At 35.5% G+C, this 18718-nt stretch overlaps 1 protein-coding gene across 1 annotated transcript; it reads left to right on the forward strand.

The window, feature by feature from the left end:
• The first annotated feature begins 111 nt into the window (after positions 1-111).
• Positions 112-16032, forward strand: LOC141481067 (UDP-glycosyltransferase UGT5-like). The gene is made up of 4 exons (XM_074172091.1): positions 112-1063; positions 5877-6099; positions 9935-10157; positions 15193-16032. Exons 1-4 carry the CDS (start codon positions 251-253, stop codon positions 15482-15484), a joined length of 1551 nt encoding a protein of 516 aa, XP_074028192.1. The 5' UTR covers positions 112-250; the 3' UTR covers positions 15485-16032.
• Positions 16033-18718: the final 2686 nt, after the last annotated feature.

Consider the following 18718-nt stretch of genomic DNA (forward strand, 5'->3'; position numbering starts at 1 on the left):
AACAGATCCTGAATGTTCACCTGCAGAATGTCTTTCATGAATAACCCTGTATATTCTAATCTTGTATTATCAAAACCAATTGTCTCAGTATCAAAAATCCATGCAGGTGTTATAAATTGGGGCCAGTATCATCATCGAGTATCTGATATCAAGACCCAGATATTCTTAAAATAAGATTTTTTGGCAAGTTTCTGAAAACACTTATAATTGAAAAATACGTAGTCAGAAACAGTTGAAAGTGTACACAAAGATGAAGTTTTCAATACATTTAATGACAGTGATAATGTGCTTGACTGAAATCAGTGCTTCAAGAATTTTAGCCATTATACCTTCACCGTCTTACAGCCATCAAGTAGCCTTCAGGCCGATATGGAGAGAATTTTTACTCAAAGGACATCAAGTTACACTCGTGACGGCGGATCCAATAAATGACAAAAAATTGACCAACTTGACTGAAATCGATGTTCATTATTCCTACGAAATAGTGTCAGATCTTCCTCATGTTTTACACGAATCCAGTCCAATAACCGTGATGCGGTACTTTCAGAAAAAAACAAGTGAAATTGCTAGAAAACAACTTTCTGACGAAAACGTGAGAAAATTGGTACAGAACAAAACTCTATTTGATGTTGTCATAGTAGAAGCGTTCTTTCCCGAATTTTTAATGTTTGCCGAATTGTACAAGTGTCCTAAAATCTTGATCAGCTCGATGGATCCAAAAATAACCATTCACGGATTCATGGGAAATCCAACTCACCCTTCACTCTTTTCGGAACCTGTTCTACCCTTCAGTGGAGAACTTAGTTTTGTAGAGAGGTTGATCAGTACTACTTATTACTTGTTTGTGACTTACCAGAGTAAATACGTAGAAATACCAGAAAGGGACCGAATCTTGAGAGAACATTTTGGAAATTCTGTTCCGTCGTTTACTGATCTAGTCAGTGACGTTGATATGTTATTCATTAACGTTAACCCGATCATGAATGATGTTAGACCTCTTGGACCAGCTACGATTACATTTGAGGGAATGAGTCTAACTCCACCTCCGAAACCTCTTCCAAAAGTAAGTTAGATTTACATATCAACCAGTTACACAATAATATGTTATGAATAAAAAAAACGGTAAAACGGAAAAATTCCTGATTGGGCTATTACCGTAAAAGCTCTAAGATCTAGGAAAAGTTAATGATAACAAAAAACAGACAAATAGATATTTCAGTAAAATGAATGAAAACACTCTTAATTGATTAGAACTGGCCAATACTTGATGAAAATTCATATTGAAAAACTAACCAATACAGTTTATTGTATGATGTTCACTATAAAGGGTTTTACAAAAACCGCGACACGAGTTTCGCCATGCAATAGCTTCCTCAAGCATAAACTGAAAGTTACTTCTAAATTATAATCATTTTAGACTCTAACCGAGTCTAACCTATTATAGTTCGTTCAGTATTGTCTGAGAGTAAAAGAATTTCAAGAATGCAAACATGTCGCTATACATCAAAGAAAGCAACATAGTCGTCTCAAGCAAATAGTACTGCAATTCACCCAAAAATCATTGAGATATGTATACCCTCTATATCCCTTCAGGACGCCTCTAACGAGCCATTAAAATAGGGATATGCGACAAAGAACGCGAAAACACCGACAAAGAATGCGAAAATACCGCCAAAAAAACCGCTCGATTTTTTTTCTGATATTACGTTTAAGATAATATCAATAGGCGTCAGACTGGGGTATTAATTAATATAAATTTGCCTGAATTGAAGGGGTTATATTTTTTAGGAGTGATTAATTTTTGGGAAAGAAAGTTTTTGGCTTTCTACTACTCCATCTTGAAAGTTACTTCTTTGCATGATCTACACATCCATGTATAGAGTTACTTCCTTCCTTTCTTTGGAAGACTCCTTCATCCTTCTTTTTTTTGTATCAAGATGGAGTAGTAGAAAGCCAAACACTTTCTTTCCCAAAAATTATTTACTCCTAAAAAATATAACCCCTTCAATTCAAATAAGATTCCTCTTGGCTGGGATTAAATCAAATAGGTGAATGAATGTCATTACGATGTCATCGATGACATAAGCAGATCAAGCTTATTCCGTGACATTAAAAAATCGTAGTTCATGAATGAAGTGTGTGTATTTTCTATAATGTTATCCAATTTGGTACTGAAGAGCCTTAGGGCAAGTGTCTTAAGGCGAAACATCGGTGTATACCAGTGAGGATGGCAGTGTTCTATGTAAGTGCAATTTGTTACCATTCATTTAAAGTAGAACTCATGTGAATGATATCTGATTTATTTTTATGCCACAACGAATGTTTGAAATACAAACTGAGTAGAGAAAAGTATCTTCTGTATAATTCAGTGTTCATATAGAAGTATTTGTTTCGAAAGAATTTTTTCTTTCGTGTAATTCAATGTTTATATGAAAGTAGCTGTTTCAAGAGGACTTTCTTTCAGTTTTTGTCTGAAAGTTACTTTTTTGCATGATCTACACATCCATGTATAGAGTTACTTCCTTCCTTTCTTTGGAAGACTCCCTCATCCTTCTTTTTTTTTGTATCAAGATGGAGTAGTAGAAAGCCAAAAACTTTCTTTCCCATAAATTTGCCATTGGATATATTTTGTATGATGAGAAGATAATTGAAATATGGTGAAAACTAATTTTGTTTAAATATTTCATTTTGGGAAGTACAATTTATATTTGAAATAGTTTTTTATTATTTAGAATTGTTACCTTCTACAAATCTACAAAATAATCAGAATATTGAATTTACATATAAATACAAATGTAAAAAGGGCAAAAAATTACTGCATTTCATAAATTAACTTTTTGGAAAAAAAATCTAATTTGTCATTAACTTGAATTTGAGAAATTTTGCATATAAAATTAAATATGTATCATCTGGTGTGTTTTAAAGACTCTATCTCTATCCATTTTCTTTATCCAAAACATCATAATTTGTAGTTATGATTCGTCTTTTGATGTAAATAAATTTGATATTATTATTATCATTGACACTGATAATATCAAATTGATCGTCGGTATGATAATGAAGATGGATAAAGTATTCGAAACATCACCAGATAAGTATACAAATAGAATAGATTTCCGCGGTTAGAAATTTGAACATCTGATTTCGAGTTGAACCGCGTTCAAAATTTTGCGTTGTTCGACGTTTCGGCTTCGACTTTGACATTTTCAGGAAGTAGTTGCACTGAGAGATACCCTTTATATATTCTTGTTTTTGAAATTAAAGATTCATATTCCTTATTGAATTTAATAGTTGATTCAGAAACAGTTTTATAGATTTAATGGGAATACTTACTTCGAATAAGACATTGCGATAATTTTAATCTGAAAATAGACTGCAAAGATTCGTTGAGTGATTCTTCACTGGATGAATCAGTTTCATTAGAATTAATGAAAACTGGAATATTTTTTTCTGATGATCAGTCTATGTGATCATCCAGATCCCACATCTCTGCTTCGATTCTGATTGTTTTATGGATACATTTTTCCCAAGTTTTTTGGTGGACTGTTTCCAGAGTACTGTATAGGTATTTCTTCACTTTACGCAGCTTGAAGGTCTTATTATTCCTTGCGAATAATCCTTCAACTTGAGTTGAGCCCAAACCAACTCTATTGGATTCAATTCTCAGTGATAAGGCGGCAACCAAAGAACCGACATTTCTTTAGTCTTCGCCATCTCATCGGTTACATACCTGACGAATTTTGACTTATGACGTTTAGCCAAGTTGAGGAGCTCCGTTTTTAACATGGTCGATTCAAAAGGGATAGCTTTCATTTGTAACCACTCAGTAGGTAATATCTGCTTTCTTCCAACACGACGTCGGCAGCTTCTCGAGTCGTCTACTGTGGTAACTAGGGTTATTATCCATTATCCATTCCAGCAGCTTGAATTATTTTCCAGCAGCTTGACTGCATTAAGTTTTCTAGATTTCATATCATTTCTAGAAACATGTGGATTCGTTTTCCGATGGCATTTCAGGTTAGCTTCCCAAATGTCTGCTACCGCAGTTGTCGGTTGATTGGTCAAACCACCAACACTGACATAAAAACTTGGCAAGTTGACTTGGGTGTCACACCAATAGGTGGTTCCACTAATGTTTCGCTTGCGTTTACGCAGCTATTTTTTATCAAGTACTTTTTTGATTTTTCTCATTTTGTCTTCTACGCCGATGACACGGCTCTCCTCTCATCTTCCATGGGTCGGGAGCTCGGGATCGTCTATATGCAACGTGCATTGGGCGACCTCGAGCGCTGGTACCTCGAGTGGAAGATCCGAGTGAATCCGGAAAAAACTCAGGCAATAACCATGGGAAAAACGATAGCTTCTCCGGCCATGAAAGTGAGAATCTCTGGAAGGGAGATTGATTGGCAAGCGCGGGTCAAGTACCTAGGTCTTCTTATAGATCGTAGGCTCACCTGGAACCCGCATCTGTTAAGCGTGAAGGCAAAGATCCAGGGTCGGGTGGCAAGCCTGTACCCTTTGATCAATAGAAGATCTAAGCTGAGCCTAAAGAACAAAATCACGATCTATAACATGATGTTCAAGTCTGTCATCACGTATGCTTCAGGCGTTTGCAAGCGGCTCCGACTATCTTGGAGTCTTTACAAAATAAAATTCTACGGATGATTGTGAATGCTCCGTGGTTCGTGCGGAATGAAGCCATCCGCAGAGATTTGTAGCTGCCTTCCATTCAGCAGTCCATTCAGTCGAGGAATCGGCGAGTTTTAGATTATGCTGAAACTCACGAAAATCCTTTAGTCAGGGAAGCTATAGATTACGCTGTAGACGACCCCTCCCGATATAGAAGGCCCCGACACTCTGTCGAATGAGGCCCCTATGTCCTCCGTTAACAGATGAATAATATCTTCATCTATCTCACCCCAGCCAGGTAGGGGTATAACGCGAAGGGCGGTATGGATGTCTAAGGACTTTCATGCCACCATCAAACATCAGTTGTGACCCGTTTGTCTTTCTGACAAACTTCAGTTAAAAGGGGAAGGGAGCCAGGCTTCAACCTGAATAAAATCAAGATGGTTAACGTCATTTTGTCTTCAATCGAGGACTGCCTGCCCGGTACTGACAATGCCCAACAGGCTGAAACAGCTGTCTACCGGTGGCTCCTCAATTGAAATCAATATGGGAATGATCAAAGAGTACTTATCTATTTTATTCATTTGTATATATATATATATATATATATATATATATATATATATATATATATATATATATATATATATTTCCATGGAACTATTTTCCAGCAGCTTGACTGCATTAACCTTTCTAGATTTTATAGATATACTGCTGTAGTCTCTCTCATTTCTGAACAGACAATACTTATTCGTCTGCCTAATGAATGAATCTACCTGGAAAGCTCAGGTATGAATTTTTCAAAACTATACCTGTAAATATACCTGCAAATGAACGGATTCAATAATGGCGAATTATTTAATTCAGTTTGATCGTTCATAAGATATTGACAGTTTTTGAATGTGTTTATTTCCATACTCTCCAACAGGTTAAGTTTCAACCCTTTCTACTGGAAATGGAGAAGCTTGTATTCATGGTTGAACTCATGTCCCTTTGATGTTAAATGAGTAACATATGTGGAATTTATTTTTCCATTCTGGAAACTATATTTGTGTTCCTTTATGCGGCCTTTGAACGCTATTCCGGTTTACCTATATAAAACATCGGACATGTGTATAAATTATCGTGTGGGTCATGTGGTTTTGGTTCGGACCTGAAAATTATTTCCAGATAATGATCTTGTGCTTGTTTTTCCACTCACTATTATCATATTTGAAATCATTAACATCATTTTGTCGGCTTCATAGGACTTGAAACAATTTCTGGACAATGCTACAAATGGTTTCATCTTTCTCAGTTTGGGTAGTAACATGCAAAGTAAACATCTGGGAGAGGAGAAAATAAATGTGATTTTAGAAGTTATAAGGGAAATTCCCTACCAAGTTTTATGGAAATTTGAATCGGACGACCTAACTGAAATACCAGATAATGCTAAGATTATCAAATGGGCTCCTCAGCTGGACGTTTTGAGTAAGTATTCCCTTTCTTGATGCTTATTGAAGCTATACAAAGAACCTACCTGCATATTCGACTGTACGTTAATATAAGAGCGGGCATCAGCTAGTAATTTATATTTTTACTTCAAAAATACAGCAAATAAAAAAATATGCCAACTGCACTGAGTAATGAATAGCTTCGAGAATCAAATTATGTTACCTATAAAGAAATTTGGCAGAACTAACGTAACCAACCGTCAACGACGTCTGCGCACACGCGTCTGCCCGCATTCGGGTCGCGTGTGCGGGCAGACGCGACCCGAATGCGGGCCGTTATATTATGACCAAAATTACACCAAACCTATGTGAATTGCAGCCTATATGTTATTCTGATATATGAGCTGTATTTATGTAAAGTTTCATCTAGATCCGTTCAGTCGTATAGGTGTGAAAGAGCCACAAACATATATCTGTTTGAAAATCTGTTTAAAATCTGTTTTTCCGTTAACCAGCTGTCGCACCCCTACGAACGACAACCCTCAGAAGTCAAAACTTGTGTGAGCTAAGGATTAACGAGGTCTTACCTTTTAACGTGTGATTCCTAACACGGGTTGGACGGTAGCAAGTGAAGATCGATCGTTCAGACTAGGGCTTGAACCACCGACCAACACGACAGTCAATTCGAGTGAGTGAACAAAGCATCCACGCCGAACCGCTTGGCTACCGACTGACCATACATATGTATACATACATACATCCTCACAAACTTTCACATTTATATTAGTGTGTATATAGAAAAACGCATCTATCTTCCTCTTTTGTTAATGGTCACAACTGTTAAAATTGGCAGGTATCTCAATCGCCACAAAAGAAATAACCAGGAAAGGAATTTCTGGCAAAAACAAAACAATCTGCACTGACAGCAGACAAGCTTTATTAACCTTGAACAGACAACATGCTGCCTCAGGGCTAGTACTAGAGTGCCACCAAGATTTAGCCAAAGCCTCGGTAGAGAATAACATTATCCTGAGGTGGGTTGAAGGGCACGGCAGGAGCAAAGGTGATCGCATTGCCGACCCTTTAGCCAAGGAAACAGCTGGACTAAGAATTTTAGGACCCAGAGGCACCCACGGCCTGATGACTTCAACAATTGCGGAACTAGCCAAATGTTACACCCATGCTCAATCCCTAAAGAGATGGGATGGGATCAAAGGATGCAATCTTGCCAGGATCACCCTGGGAGACCCTGGGAAGCTGGCGCCGAAGAAATATCTGGCGATGACCAGGAATAATCAACTAAGGAAACGCTTCTATAATATGAGGCTATGCAGGATGTGTTAACAGGAAGATGAGACTGTTAGGCATGTCCTATGCGAGTGCCCGGAGTTATCACCAATAAGAGAGTGTGTTTGGCGAGTCTTGGCCTACACCTGCCGGTATAAAGGAGATGTATCCAAGTGACCTGTCCACCTTCCTGGAAAGGACAGAATGGACGATGACCTAGGAGGACAACTCCTCGGGGGGGATGTACAATGGTCACATGTGGCTTAAGTGCTGTGGGCTTACACTCACCCTCCCCACTCTGCAGAACTGCTAAAATTGTTATGATGACTATCACTTTCTACACAACACTGTGTCTGTATTCTACATTACATTATTTCAGTTTGGGTGTTCACAGACACCATTCTCAGGCGAACAACCAGAATATATCTGTAAATTAATATTGCCCAGCATGTAATATTCAGTTCTAACCATAATTGTTAATTGTGTGCTTCAATTTCATGTGGTTCCACGCAAGTGTAAAACTGTAGTTGATATATTGACTGAAGATTAGGAAAGAATATTTCCAAATACCAAAATGAAAATGTTGTCATAGCCAACCAGTTATCGATCATAAAAATGAAACAATATGTAATTGGCCAGTATTTCGAATGGAATTCTTGTCCTCTTTTCATTTCGGTTCGAAGTACTAGGATGCTCCTCTCTTTGAGATTTCGACCACCAGATGGTGCTGCTAACACTGCTTCATTGATTTACTATGTTATGTTCAGATGGAGGTTACGTATGTAACAGTAGAAATTATTGCTGGGTCCTGTCTTGCCCTGAAGAAGTCCTTACGTCATCTGGTGGCAACTGAAAAGGGGGCGGAATCCAGTCGTCTTATGCGACACGTGCCGAGGGATGAATAGAACTTGGACCTTATCACACCAACGGAGTGTCTGGGATATAAAATGATCTCTCATAATATTCGGCCTTGCATACAAACAGTGGGCTTCATGGTTACGGATAACCCTTTATCTCACACTGCAGGTTCACAAGTACGAATAGAAGGAGTAGTCTTCGAGTTGCAATGGGAGTATAGCACAGTAAAGTGGCTTTGGCGATCCTTACGAAGGTTACCGAAAAGTTTGATATTGCTCTCATACAAGAGACCTAGGACTACAGGGAAAATATCATGAGATCAGGAATCAGTCTTATATATTTTGCATTGAAGACTTAAAAAAGGATAGCACTGACTACTAGACCACTGCTTCGAGACCAATATGCGAATGAGTCAAGTGAGTCAACGGAAATGGGAATAAGGAGAAAATGCTCACAGTAACAAGGAAGAACCTTTAGCTGTTTTCTTGAATATTAAAGGCGCATTTGATAATACTTCCCTGAAATCAATCATCCAGACACAAGTTGTAGGTGGATATACAATGCATTTATTTAATGTCCCCCCTTTCATTTTTTAACGGGTCAACTCAAAAAATTGAAATTTGGGATAATGAAATTAATGTATGAATACTTCATTTTGAAGTGGAATTGACAGATGAAACTCTCAAGATGGCAACTGGGCGCCATCTGAGAAAAAAAATTGAATGGAATGGGGGGTCTTGTGATACATCGTTTTTAAGCTTCTGATGAATACTCCACAACCGTAGAATATGAAGTCAATATCTTCACCTACTACAAAATGGCGAAACATTTAATAATTTCCTGAACACAAACATAATAATATCGATATTTCTAAAAGTATTCCTTTTATCTGGCATATGGCAATTCCAACAACCCGATAAAGTTTGTTAAGTTATTTTTTGTTTATAAAAAATTGGAGTGATACCAACCTTCACGTTTTCCCGGAAACATATACACAATATCCATAAAAAAATAACGTTTGAGCAGGAATATTGGGAAAGCATATTGTAGGACCTCTATTTATCGATCGAAATTCAACAGGTGAACTGTATTTGAATATGCTGGAAACTACTGTTGACCCTCTCATCACTGAAATCGTCGAAGCGAATTCTAATGAATTCGATATGGATATTGTATTCCAACAAGATGTAGCACCACCACATTACTCCAGACAAGTAAGAAATTATTTGGATACTACTTTTCGCGGTCGTTGGATTGGCTGTCGAGGTCCTACACAATGGCCAGCCCACTCGCCAGATTAGACACCTTTGGACTTTTTTATGGGGCTATTTGAAGCAAAAGGAGTACGAAACTGAATCTGCTTCAATATTGGATACACGGCAGAGAATAATAAATATTTGTAGAGATATTGACGTTACTGTGTGTTCGGCGTGAAATATCGGATAGGCTGTTCATATATTATGAAGTTTAAGGCCACCATTTCGAGCATCTTTTGAACTGACCTCAAGCTTATTATCTCATATTATGTTGTCCACACCATTATGGAATCGTGTATGCTGATTCAATGCATCAGCTGAATCTAAAAGAACACAAATAAATATATTGTTGAATTAGCGATATGATCTTTCGTCAAAAACCAGATTATTATTACTATGTAGTGATTAATGCATATATAGATTTCAATAAACGAATTTGTAACATATAATAAGGAAGACATTTATTTTTAGGGCACTCGAATATAAAATTATTCATAACACAAGGAGGAATACAGTCTATCGAAGAGGCAATATTAAATCATGTCCCAATGGTAGTACTACCTGTTTTTGGAGACCAAGCAAAAAATGCTAGAAGGATATCATCTGAAGGAATTGCAAAAACTGTTTTTCATAAGCATGCATTGGTGAAGAAAGAACTCAAAGGGGCAATTTTGGAGGTTATCCAGAAACCAGAGTAAGACAAACATATTATTCACTAGTAAACGTGATTTCACATAACTATATTTAGATGAAACCAGAGCCCATAGTTATTCATATGTGACCTAGTCTATGTCAGGACTTTACTATTCATTTACAAAGCTACAGTATACTGTAATAACGTCGACTCTTACTGTTTTTTTTTCGAATGCGGGACCCAAGATATATACAATCCCTCCGTAGTCACCACTGTAATGGTGATTGTTCTTCCAAATTAATTTGGTAGCTGCTGTCACCAGATGCGGATTTCTCCACATCAAATTTTAAATATCAAAGTAATTCTAAAAGCGCTTGAATTCGGCCTCCTGCACGAAGAGGAGGTATTTAGTTGCAGTGAGAAAGATCTTCAGAATTCGTATATACATCTTTCTGAGAGGTTATTCTGTTAGACTTTGAAATAAAAGCCAGCTTCAAACCTCAAAACTATATTCAATAATAAAGAAAATGAAGAAAAATGATACAACAGAATAGACAAAAAAAAACACCAACAATAACCAAATATGGCCTTCGCGGTAAATTACTGTCATATACGAGAGTGACTAATACTGTAGCTTGGCCGATAATTTCTGACCGCTACCTAACTATACTCAATCATTTGATCCACTCTATATACTGCTTTGTGGCTCGCCAACTCCTTCCCAAAAATTCATAGAATTTACATTTAATTTATATTTTACTCACCGCTGCCTTTTCTAGTTTGTCCCTGTAGGTTATCCAAAAATATTGGAGCAAAACTTCACCTTAATTTTATCTCGTTCATACACGGTTTCGGCCTACTGAATAGGTATCTGATTTAATGTTTAAACTACAGTGCCGGAGTTCCACTCGAACATTACACACTTATACTCTTCAAAAATTTTCCCTAGGAAAACTACCTCCCAAAACAAGATACCGCTCTTGATCGACTCGCAAAAATAAACTCCGCCTGTTCGAAGCCCCTTGACTCCTCTCGCTTAACGATATTTTCGCTCAACTCCGCGATAACAACTCTCAGACGACCCGCAAGTCCCGCACCATTGATGGTGCCGGACTTGGAAGAGTCATCGCCATATTTTGCTCAACTTGCAATGTTTCACGGTTTGGACTGATTTCTGATTGCCCGTTTGATTGAATTCCGAAAAGTAATTCATGACGGTGCGTCTAGCCAACAAACAAGCAGATGATTTTTTTCAAAACACTCCCACGGTCTGGCCAAAATGTTACATTGTATGAGGCACAGGACCGTCGTTCAATTTCTGAATTGAGAATGACTCTGTCTATTCCCGAAGCTAGAAAATACTAACATACCTAGTTTGTTTCTTGCTAGGTATTACAATACTTTTAAAAATATGTATTCATTTATCCTTTGATTCATTCATCTATTATTCATTCACTTATTCATTTATTTAATGATTTATTTGCATAACAATATGACAAACATATACAAGTAATGATCTTGATAGGTAGGTCCGAAATGAGTAGGTGTCTATTTGACCTTTCACTGCAAACTGGTACAAATAAAACCAGCTTCTCAACGAAGCCGATTACAGTATCTGGAGTATCATCTTTCAAGTCAGCTGTCAAACGCTGAAATTCTTTTCTCACAGAATAGTCACTTCTGTGGTATATTTTCCTCAATCTGCTTAGACATACATTTGTGACTTGGGAAGTAGATCACCTGGTAATGCATTTCAGGCAAACGCCCACCACGGCTATGCACCCACCAGTCAGAAGACGTTGTACTCAGGTAACCTGTAGCCATTCATACCAGAATGTGCATCTCTGGAATCTTACCTGTTGACCATCTTCTGGAATGTCCTTTAGGGAGTCGTGAAATCATATTGAAAAGATTCTAGTTGATTGGCCAAATTGAGATTGTCGGATGTTCAAGATGCAAGATTCCCAACTTTCCATTTTGGGGCATCTGCTATATATGAGGGTACATAAGATTTAGCCATGCAGTTCTTTTTTGCCTCTGGTTTTCATGGATTATTATTCGAGCGTAAGCATTTACTAGCCAGCTCAGAGGAAGATTTTCTCTCCTGATGCTCAACAATCTGGTGCAAGGCAGATTCATCAGATATTCTACTCTAAAAGAGAGAATCTTGACTGCACCATCTCTCCTCCAAGATTTGTTAACAGGGTTACGAAATGAAGAACTGAGAAGCGCTTGCGCATGATGCGATATTATTGAAAAGATAGTTGGGGCCTCAGGATCGGATTCAAAGATTACTTCACAACTTCACTAGAACGAAGACAGACACTGGGTATCGCAAAGGTCATGTTGGTGATACTGAGTGGGCTCAGTTTCATACGTTCTTTTGGAACAGGTACATACCCGAGAATAAGCCGTCGTTTTGGATGACCCTTACCACTTCAGGAGACACCTCCCCTGGCATGGAGTATTCTAGAGTCCCTCGCTGTAGGGTGTACTAAAAGATATTGATGATACAGTACTTATGTGAGCTTAGGTATTAATTGTACAGAACAGTACTTATACAGTGTCACCATTAAAGTGCGCACAATATGGGAAACTTTTTTTCGAAAAGTTTCAATGAAGTTTAACTTCGGCACTTGTTTGTGCTTTAAAAAATTTAACTTAAAATGATGCGACCATCTGCGACCCACTGACGTTCAGTGTTCGTCAAATTCAACTTTGTTTTTAGAAAAAAAATGAAAAAGTGCATTTCTAGATCGAATTTAACAAAAAGTTACTTGAAAAAGTTGTGTCTACGGCAATTTTATATCCATATGCCAAATTTTATGCAACTAGGATAAAGTTAACGTCTTGCTTATTTTTGACAGATATCCCCTTTATTTTAAAAAACAAGTTCGGTTAATTGTCATCAATTCATGTATACATAACAAACTCATCATGGAGTTTAACTTTTCTGATACATGTTTACTTATACGGACATTTTTAGAGAGAAATTAAAAATTTGCTATAAACATTTTAACATGACTGATGCAAAGTTTCAATCACTTGACTGTTTTCTTAAACAAACCTTATTTCGAAAAAGCAGAGGCAACTAAAACAAAATGCAAATAATTTCGATAGAACTATTATTATTATTATAAATTTTAAACAACAATAATATTACAGAAAATACAAATGGGTACAAAAAATTACTTATTGATCTGAATGAGGTTGTCAAACACTTATAGCCTACATTTCAGTATGTCGTCCTCCACGTTCAATACAAATTATGGTCCTTCTACTGACATCTGTAACTTCATTTTTAATAAATCGGGGATTTATATTTGCACAGCACTCGCGAATGGTATTTTCCAGATGTTGTATGTCAGTAAATGGTCTACTTCGGTACACTTTTTGTTATAGGTAACCCCACAAAAAAAGTCTGAAGGCGTCAAGTCGGGTGATCTAGGTGGCCAATAATGTTCCCAGTTACGTCCAATACTTTTGCCTCTGAACATTTGTTGAGAGGACTGTTTTACAGCAATCGTGTGCTTTTTCTTAAATTGATTTGCTAGGGATCCTGTTTCTCTGAATTTCGACATTGTCCTTGACACAGTAGTATGTTGAACATTTTTTCCTGGGTGCCGTCCTTTGAAAATGTTAGCTACTTGCCGGTATGGTGTATTCTCACCACATATTAAAACTATTTCTATTCTTTCCTGAAGAGACAACATTGCAACAATAACTGTTAAAAATTGGACAAGTAAATCAACAACTTGACACTACCATAGCATGCATTTTGTTTGTCAAGACCTAGTCAAAATTTTTATTCAACGTGATTAAGCATTCTTACCGCCCTAGTTAGTGTTTATAAATAATCTGTACTGAATACTGAATATTGAAATTTTAATGTAATTTCAACTCTAGTAATTTTATTAATACTTATTGCAGTTTTTGAGTTGTTTCTTCTTTTTCAAAATTGAAGGTACTGACGTTTGTTTAAGAAAATAGCCAAGTGATTAAAACTTTGCACCAGTCATGTTCAAAATTTTATAGCACATTTTTAATTTTTCTCTAAAAATGTCCGTATAAGTAAAAATCGAATAACTTTTTGTTAAATTCGATCTAGAAATGCACTTTTTCAATTTAAAAAAAAAAAAGTTGAATTTGACATACACTGAACGTCAGTGGTTCGCAGTTGGCCGCATCATTTCAAGTTAAATTCAAAACACAAACAAGTGCCGAAGTTAAACTTCATTGAAACTTTTCAAAAAAAAAGTTTCCCATATGGTGCGCACTTTAATGGTGACACTGTATGTCTGAACTGAAATATGTCATCTTTGTTTGTCTCATACAGGTAACAGATTCATTGTCCTTTATTAGCTATAACCGATGTTGCCAAATGGTGAAATAGAAACGAATCCCTTTGAATGTTGAATGCATTCATTCCTTTTTTTTAAGTATTTAAATAATTTTCTAAAGAAGAAGGTTGAAATGATAAGTTTAAAATGCATTGTTTTAGAGCTCTTTTATGAAAACTACTTGATTTTCGTCAAGACGAACATTCTCCATTCTTGGGTCCTTGTTTTTGGCCTACCTGGTCTAAGCAAACGAAAGTCCGATTACCATTTATGCTTTCAAGTGATATGATTCTGTCGATAATTTTTTTGGATATAAAAGCTAGTATCGAGCTACATTATTAACAAATTAGTATTATAGTAACAAAATCTTCGAAGCTTGATATCAAACAGTGTTTTTGGACTACAGTAAGGATGAACTACGATGTATAACAGGCCTTCTTACAAGTCACTGTCATTTGAATCATCATATGCAGAGACTCGGACTGAAAGACCTGAAAGACCTCCCACCATACAAACTGATCTGTTTCGTTGAGAAGCTGAGTTTATATGGTCGAGTGTGAATAGGTGTGAGCCACAATAAACCCTTGCATGTTGCGGTGGAGGGTCGAATGGACCCACTCACTTTGGATCTAACCTAGTAACAAACAATGGAAAAAAATTGAGGATAGTAATAGAATTTCTCTCTATTATTGGTACTGTTATTCTTGATAACAAAGCTTTTCGGACATACCTTGAAGAGGTTATTTTCATTTCAGGTACAAGCAAAAGGTGAAAGAGGTAGCTCAATTGATTCTCGATCAACCGATGACTGGTGTAGAGAAAGTAGTATGGTGGACTGAATATGTTGTTAGAAACAAAGGAGCAAAACATTTGAGAAGCCCTCTAATCGACATACCCTTTTATAAATTCATTTTTTTGGATGTTGTTGCTTTTTATGTCTTTTTATTGGCGCTAATAACAATAGTATTCGTAAAGTCAATTCAATTACTGAAGAAATGTCTGAATGTATCAAAAGCAATAGTTTCGAATGAAAAGAAAAATGAATGAAAAAAAGTTCAAACAGATGGTATTCCAGTATGAAATGATTTGTTTAATGCAGATTATCATAAATATATCTCTTTTCTTTTATGGTCCAAAAATATTCAACAGCTTACCTAAGAATATGAAAGATATAACATCCTTGAAACTATTAAAAAAAGAGGCGAAAAAGTATTAACATAATCACCCAGAAAAATTTCCAACTTCATACTGAAATAAATACTTACTTATAATTTTGTATATATTGTGTATATAAACACTTCACATACCCTACTGAAAATTAACAATAATACTACACTAAGCGGTTATACCCCAATCGAAATGTTTCAAATTATCCAATCGCACTTGAACCCTAAATTTAAATTTCAAATTCTCTCTCTTATCCTCTTTCTATATTCATAAAAAAATGTAAGTAACCTTCACTTGCCATTTGAATACAATTACGTATGATATAAAACTGTAATATCCATTATTTTATTTATTCACACATTTTTTATTGTTTTTGATATTGATGTTTGTATGTATAATGGTTTTGAAATATATTGAATTGAATTGAACACCATTCTTGTTCAATGAAAAGTTCCCCAATATCCACACACTTGTATCCACTTTTTTCAAATCGTTAAATAAGATACCTAGCATGTATTAATAATGCAATTATGAATGCGGTTCAAATAGATTATAGTAACATTTATAATATGAATCATTCTATCATAATTCAGGAGTTTATTGCAAAACGTAGTTTGTCAATTCGGAAATCAGATTTCCAAAAGCCTCTTTTGAAGTTCCTCGAGGATATAACTTGGAACCCCTACTTTCAACTTCGTTACTGATGATATTTGATCCAGTATACACTAATAGAAATGAATTTTTGAGTAACTATAATGAGAAGAATAAGGAGGAGGAGCTTGGCCATGGAAGTGTTGAGAAAAAATTAAGTAGACTATAAATTATCATATTCAGTACATTTCTAATAAGTTTCGTTTTCTGTTTTATGTCTTTTCAACCAAGCGAGTTGATTTTACTGAAGATTAGGGTGTTTATTTTGATAGTATGAAGTCATTTACATTTTTATAAGGTCTTCAGCGAAAGATATTTTGTAACTAGATGATTAGATATTTTTTATACTCGTATACTTGGCTTTCCGAAAATGACTAACGTTTCGGCAAGTAATAACTTTCCCTTCTTAAAACCTAAAAAATTATTGGCGAAAAATGCTTGAATATTGACTCTTCTTAATGTTTGCCGTTTTAAAAAAGCTAAGTACAGCTACCGGTAGTTGTACTTAGTTCTGCGTAAAGTCGTAAAGTCGTATTTGCGTAAAGTTTGGGTCGGTGTTTGATAAAGAAAGTATTAGCAAAAAAGCAATAGAAACTTTTGTTCGCAATTTTACGTAGTACGGATTAAGGGGTAGACAATGAATGGATATTAAAATGCCATTTGGGTTCTTGCAGATATATGAAAAGCAGTTTATGTAGAGGCAGATTCGGAAAATTGTAATATTCTGAAAATGGTTCAATATTTCAAGAAAAACAGTAATTATATTTTGTTGTGAACAATAAACGAATATTATTCCATTTGGGTTCTTGTAAATATAGTCAAAGTAGATAATGCAGGAATCAACTCGAGTAATCCGAGTATTCTAAAAGTGAAGTTCTGAAAAAAAAACAACAAAAACTGTATTGTGAATAATAAATTAATTATAAAATGCCTTTTAATATTATGAAAAATAAATTAATAATAATAATTTTATACGATAAATAATCATTTTATCTGAACTTAACAAAATATGAATAATAGTTAGTCAGAATCACAATCACTATATTCTTCATTAGTTTCGGAACTAGAATCTTCACCTAAATTTATCAGATTTTCCGTAACTTCGTCAATGAAAGGTTCTGCTTCCAAGAATTTTTCTTTCCACTTTTTTGCTTGATCACAGCGATTCTTTCACTCTTCAGCACTATATTCGTCAAAAAAAGTCACACACAAATGTTGGACATCCCTAAGATGAAATTGCAATTTTTTTTCCCACGTATTGCTTTAATGATACCCATACTGGGTGGTAAAGAGGTATTCGTAAGTCACTATAATAGCCATGTTGAGTTGTCTAATATAATATAAATTGATTTGAAAACCCTGAAAAAAACAATTAAAACACCACGAAATACACCGCTCACACTTCTTTACTTGTTCAGCATTGCGGCGTTGCCACTTCCATCAAAAAGTCCTAGCAACTTAATTTTTTTAAATGGAACACCCCGTATATTGATACATTTTTGGAATTGCTCTGGTATTTCAATACTTTTTTGTTAATAATGTCCTATACCTATCTCTATCTGTTTTCGAAATAAAAAATAAATTGTGCTAAATATGGTCCAAAACATAGCCTCAATTGAAATTAAGTACATCAGTACTCTCAATTCATGAAAAGTTGATATTTTGATGATGGTTTGGACAAACTCGAAATATTCAAATAACACCAAGAAAGCGACTCCATATCATACAGGGCGTGCTAAAATTACTATTATTTCCATTGTGTATAAAAGTAGTCAAAAGTTCGTTTTTTCGAATGAAACCCCCTGTATATTACTCGGTAAATTGAAAGATGGTGATAAATGCTTCAAGATGATGTATCATGTCCCTATACCTAAATCATCAAGTTTTCTCAATAAAGTCGCTTCTTCTAGAAACATTATTTTTTTTTAGAATTTGGATTTAGGTAGCAGTGGAATTATCAAGCTTATAGCAGTTCGGTTACTTTTATAAGTAATTTACAAAGAGTTATCGACGGTGTTTCGAATCATCTTCCAAAATGAATGCAAATATCGAATATTCAATCGAAGTTCTTATGAAATTATTTATTATACACATGAACAAAGTGATCAAATCATTGTCAGAACGTGTAAAAAATTCAACCAAATGTATCCTGAATTAACACCAATGAACGAGAGGAAGTTTGTAAGGTTACAAAATAATATCCTTAACCTTGGCTCAAAGTTTCTAGAGAACAACTGTACCAAAAATCAGTCATTTCTAGGTAAAAAGTAAAATTTTGTGGGCTAAAACATGTGAAAGTACAGACAATAACAGAATAGGATGATTCAAAATAACAAAATTGTAAACAAAATATCACATTTTCACAATAAATGCTGAAAATGTTGTCCATAACATTCAAAACACTTTAAAATGTTTTTTTGTACGCGACTTGTGGTTGCTTTTTCAATTTCCTGGGGATCCAGA

The sequence above is a fragment of the Leptinotarsa decemlineata genome, unplaced genomic scaffold (genome assembly GCF_025532065.1).
Source record: "Leptinotarsa decemlineata unplaced genomic scaffold, Ldec_3_MD MMD2_tig00000035_RagTag_RagTag, whole genome shotgun sequence".
In the NCBI taxonomy this organism is placed as follows: Eukaryota; Metazoa; Arthropoda; class Insecta; order Coleoptera; family Chrysomelidae; genus Leptinotarsa; species Leptinotarsa decemlineata.

Bases quoted from the DNA above. Each gene is read 5' to 3' on its own strand.
- LOC141481067 (XM_074172091.1), top strand. From the start codon at position 251: ATGAAGTTTTCAATACATTTAATGACAGTGATAATGTGCTTGACTGAA. The intron at 1,064-5,876 runs GTAAGTTAGATT...TCGGCTTCATAG, and splicing joins CTCCGAAACCTCTTCCAAAA to GACTTGAAACAATTTCTGGA. The intron at 10,158-15,192 runs GTAAGACAAACA...TTTTCATTTCAG, and splicing joins GAGGTTATCCAGAAACCAGA to GTACAAGCAAAAGGTGAAAG.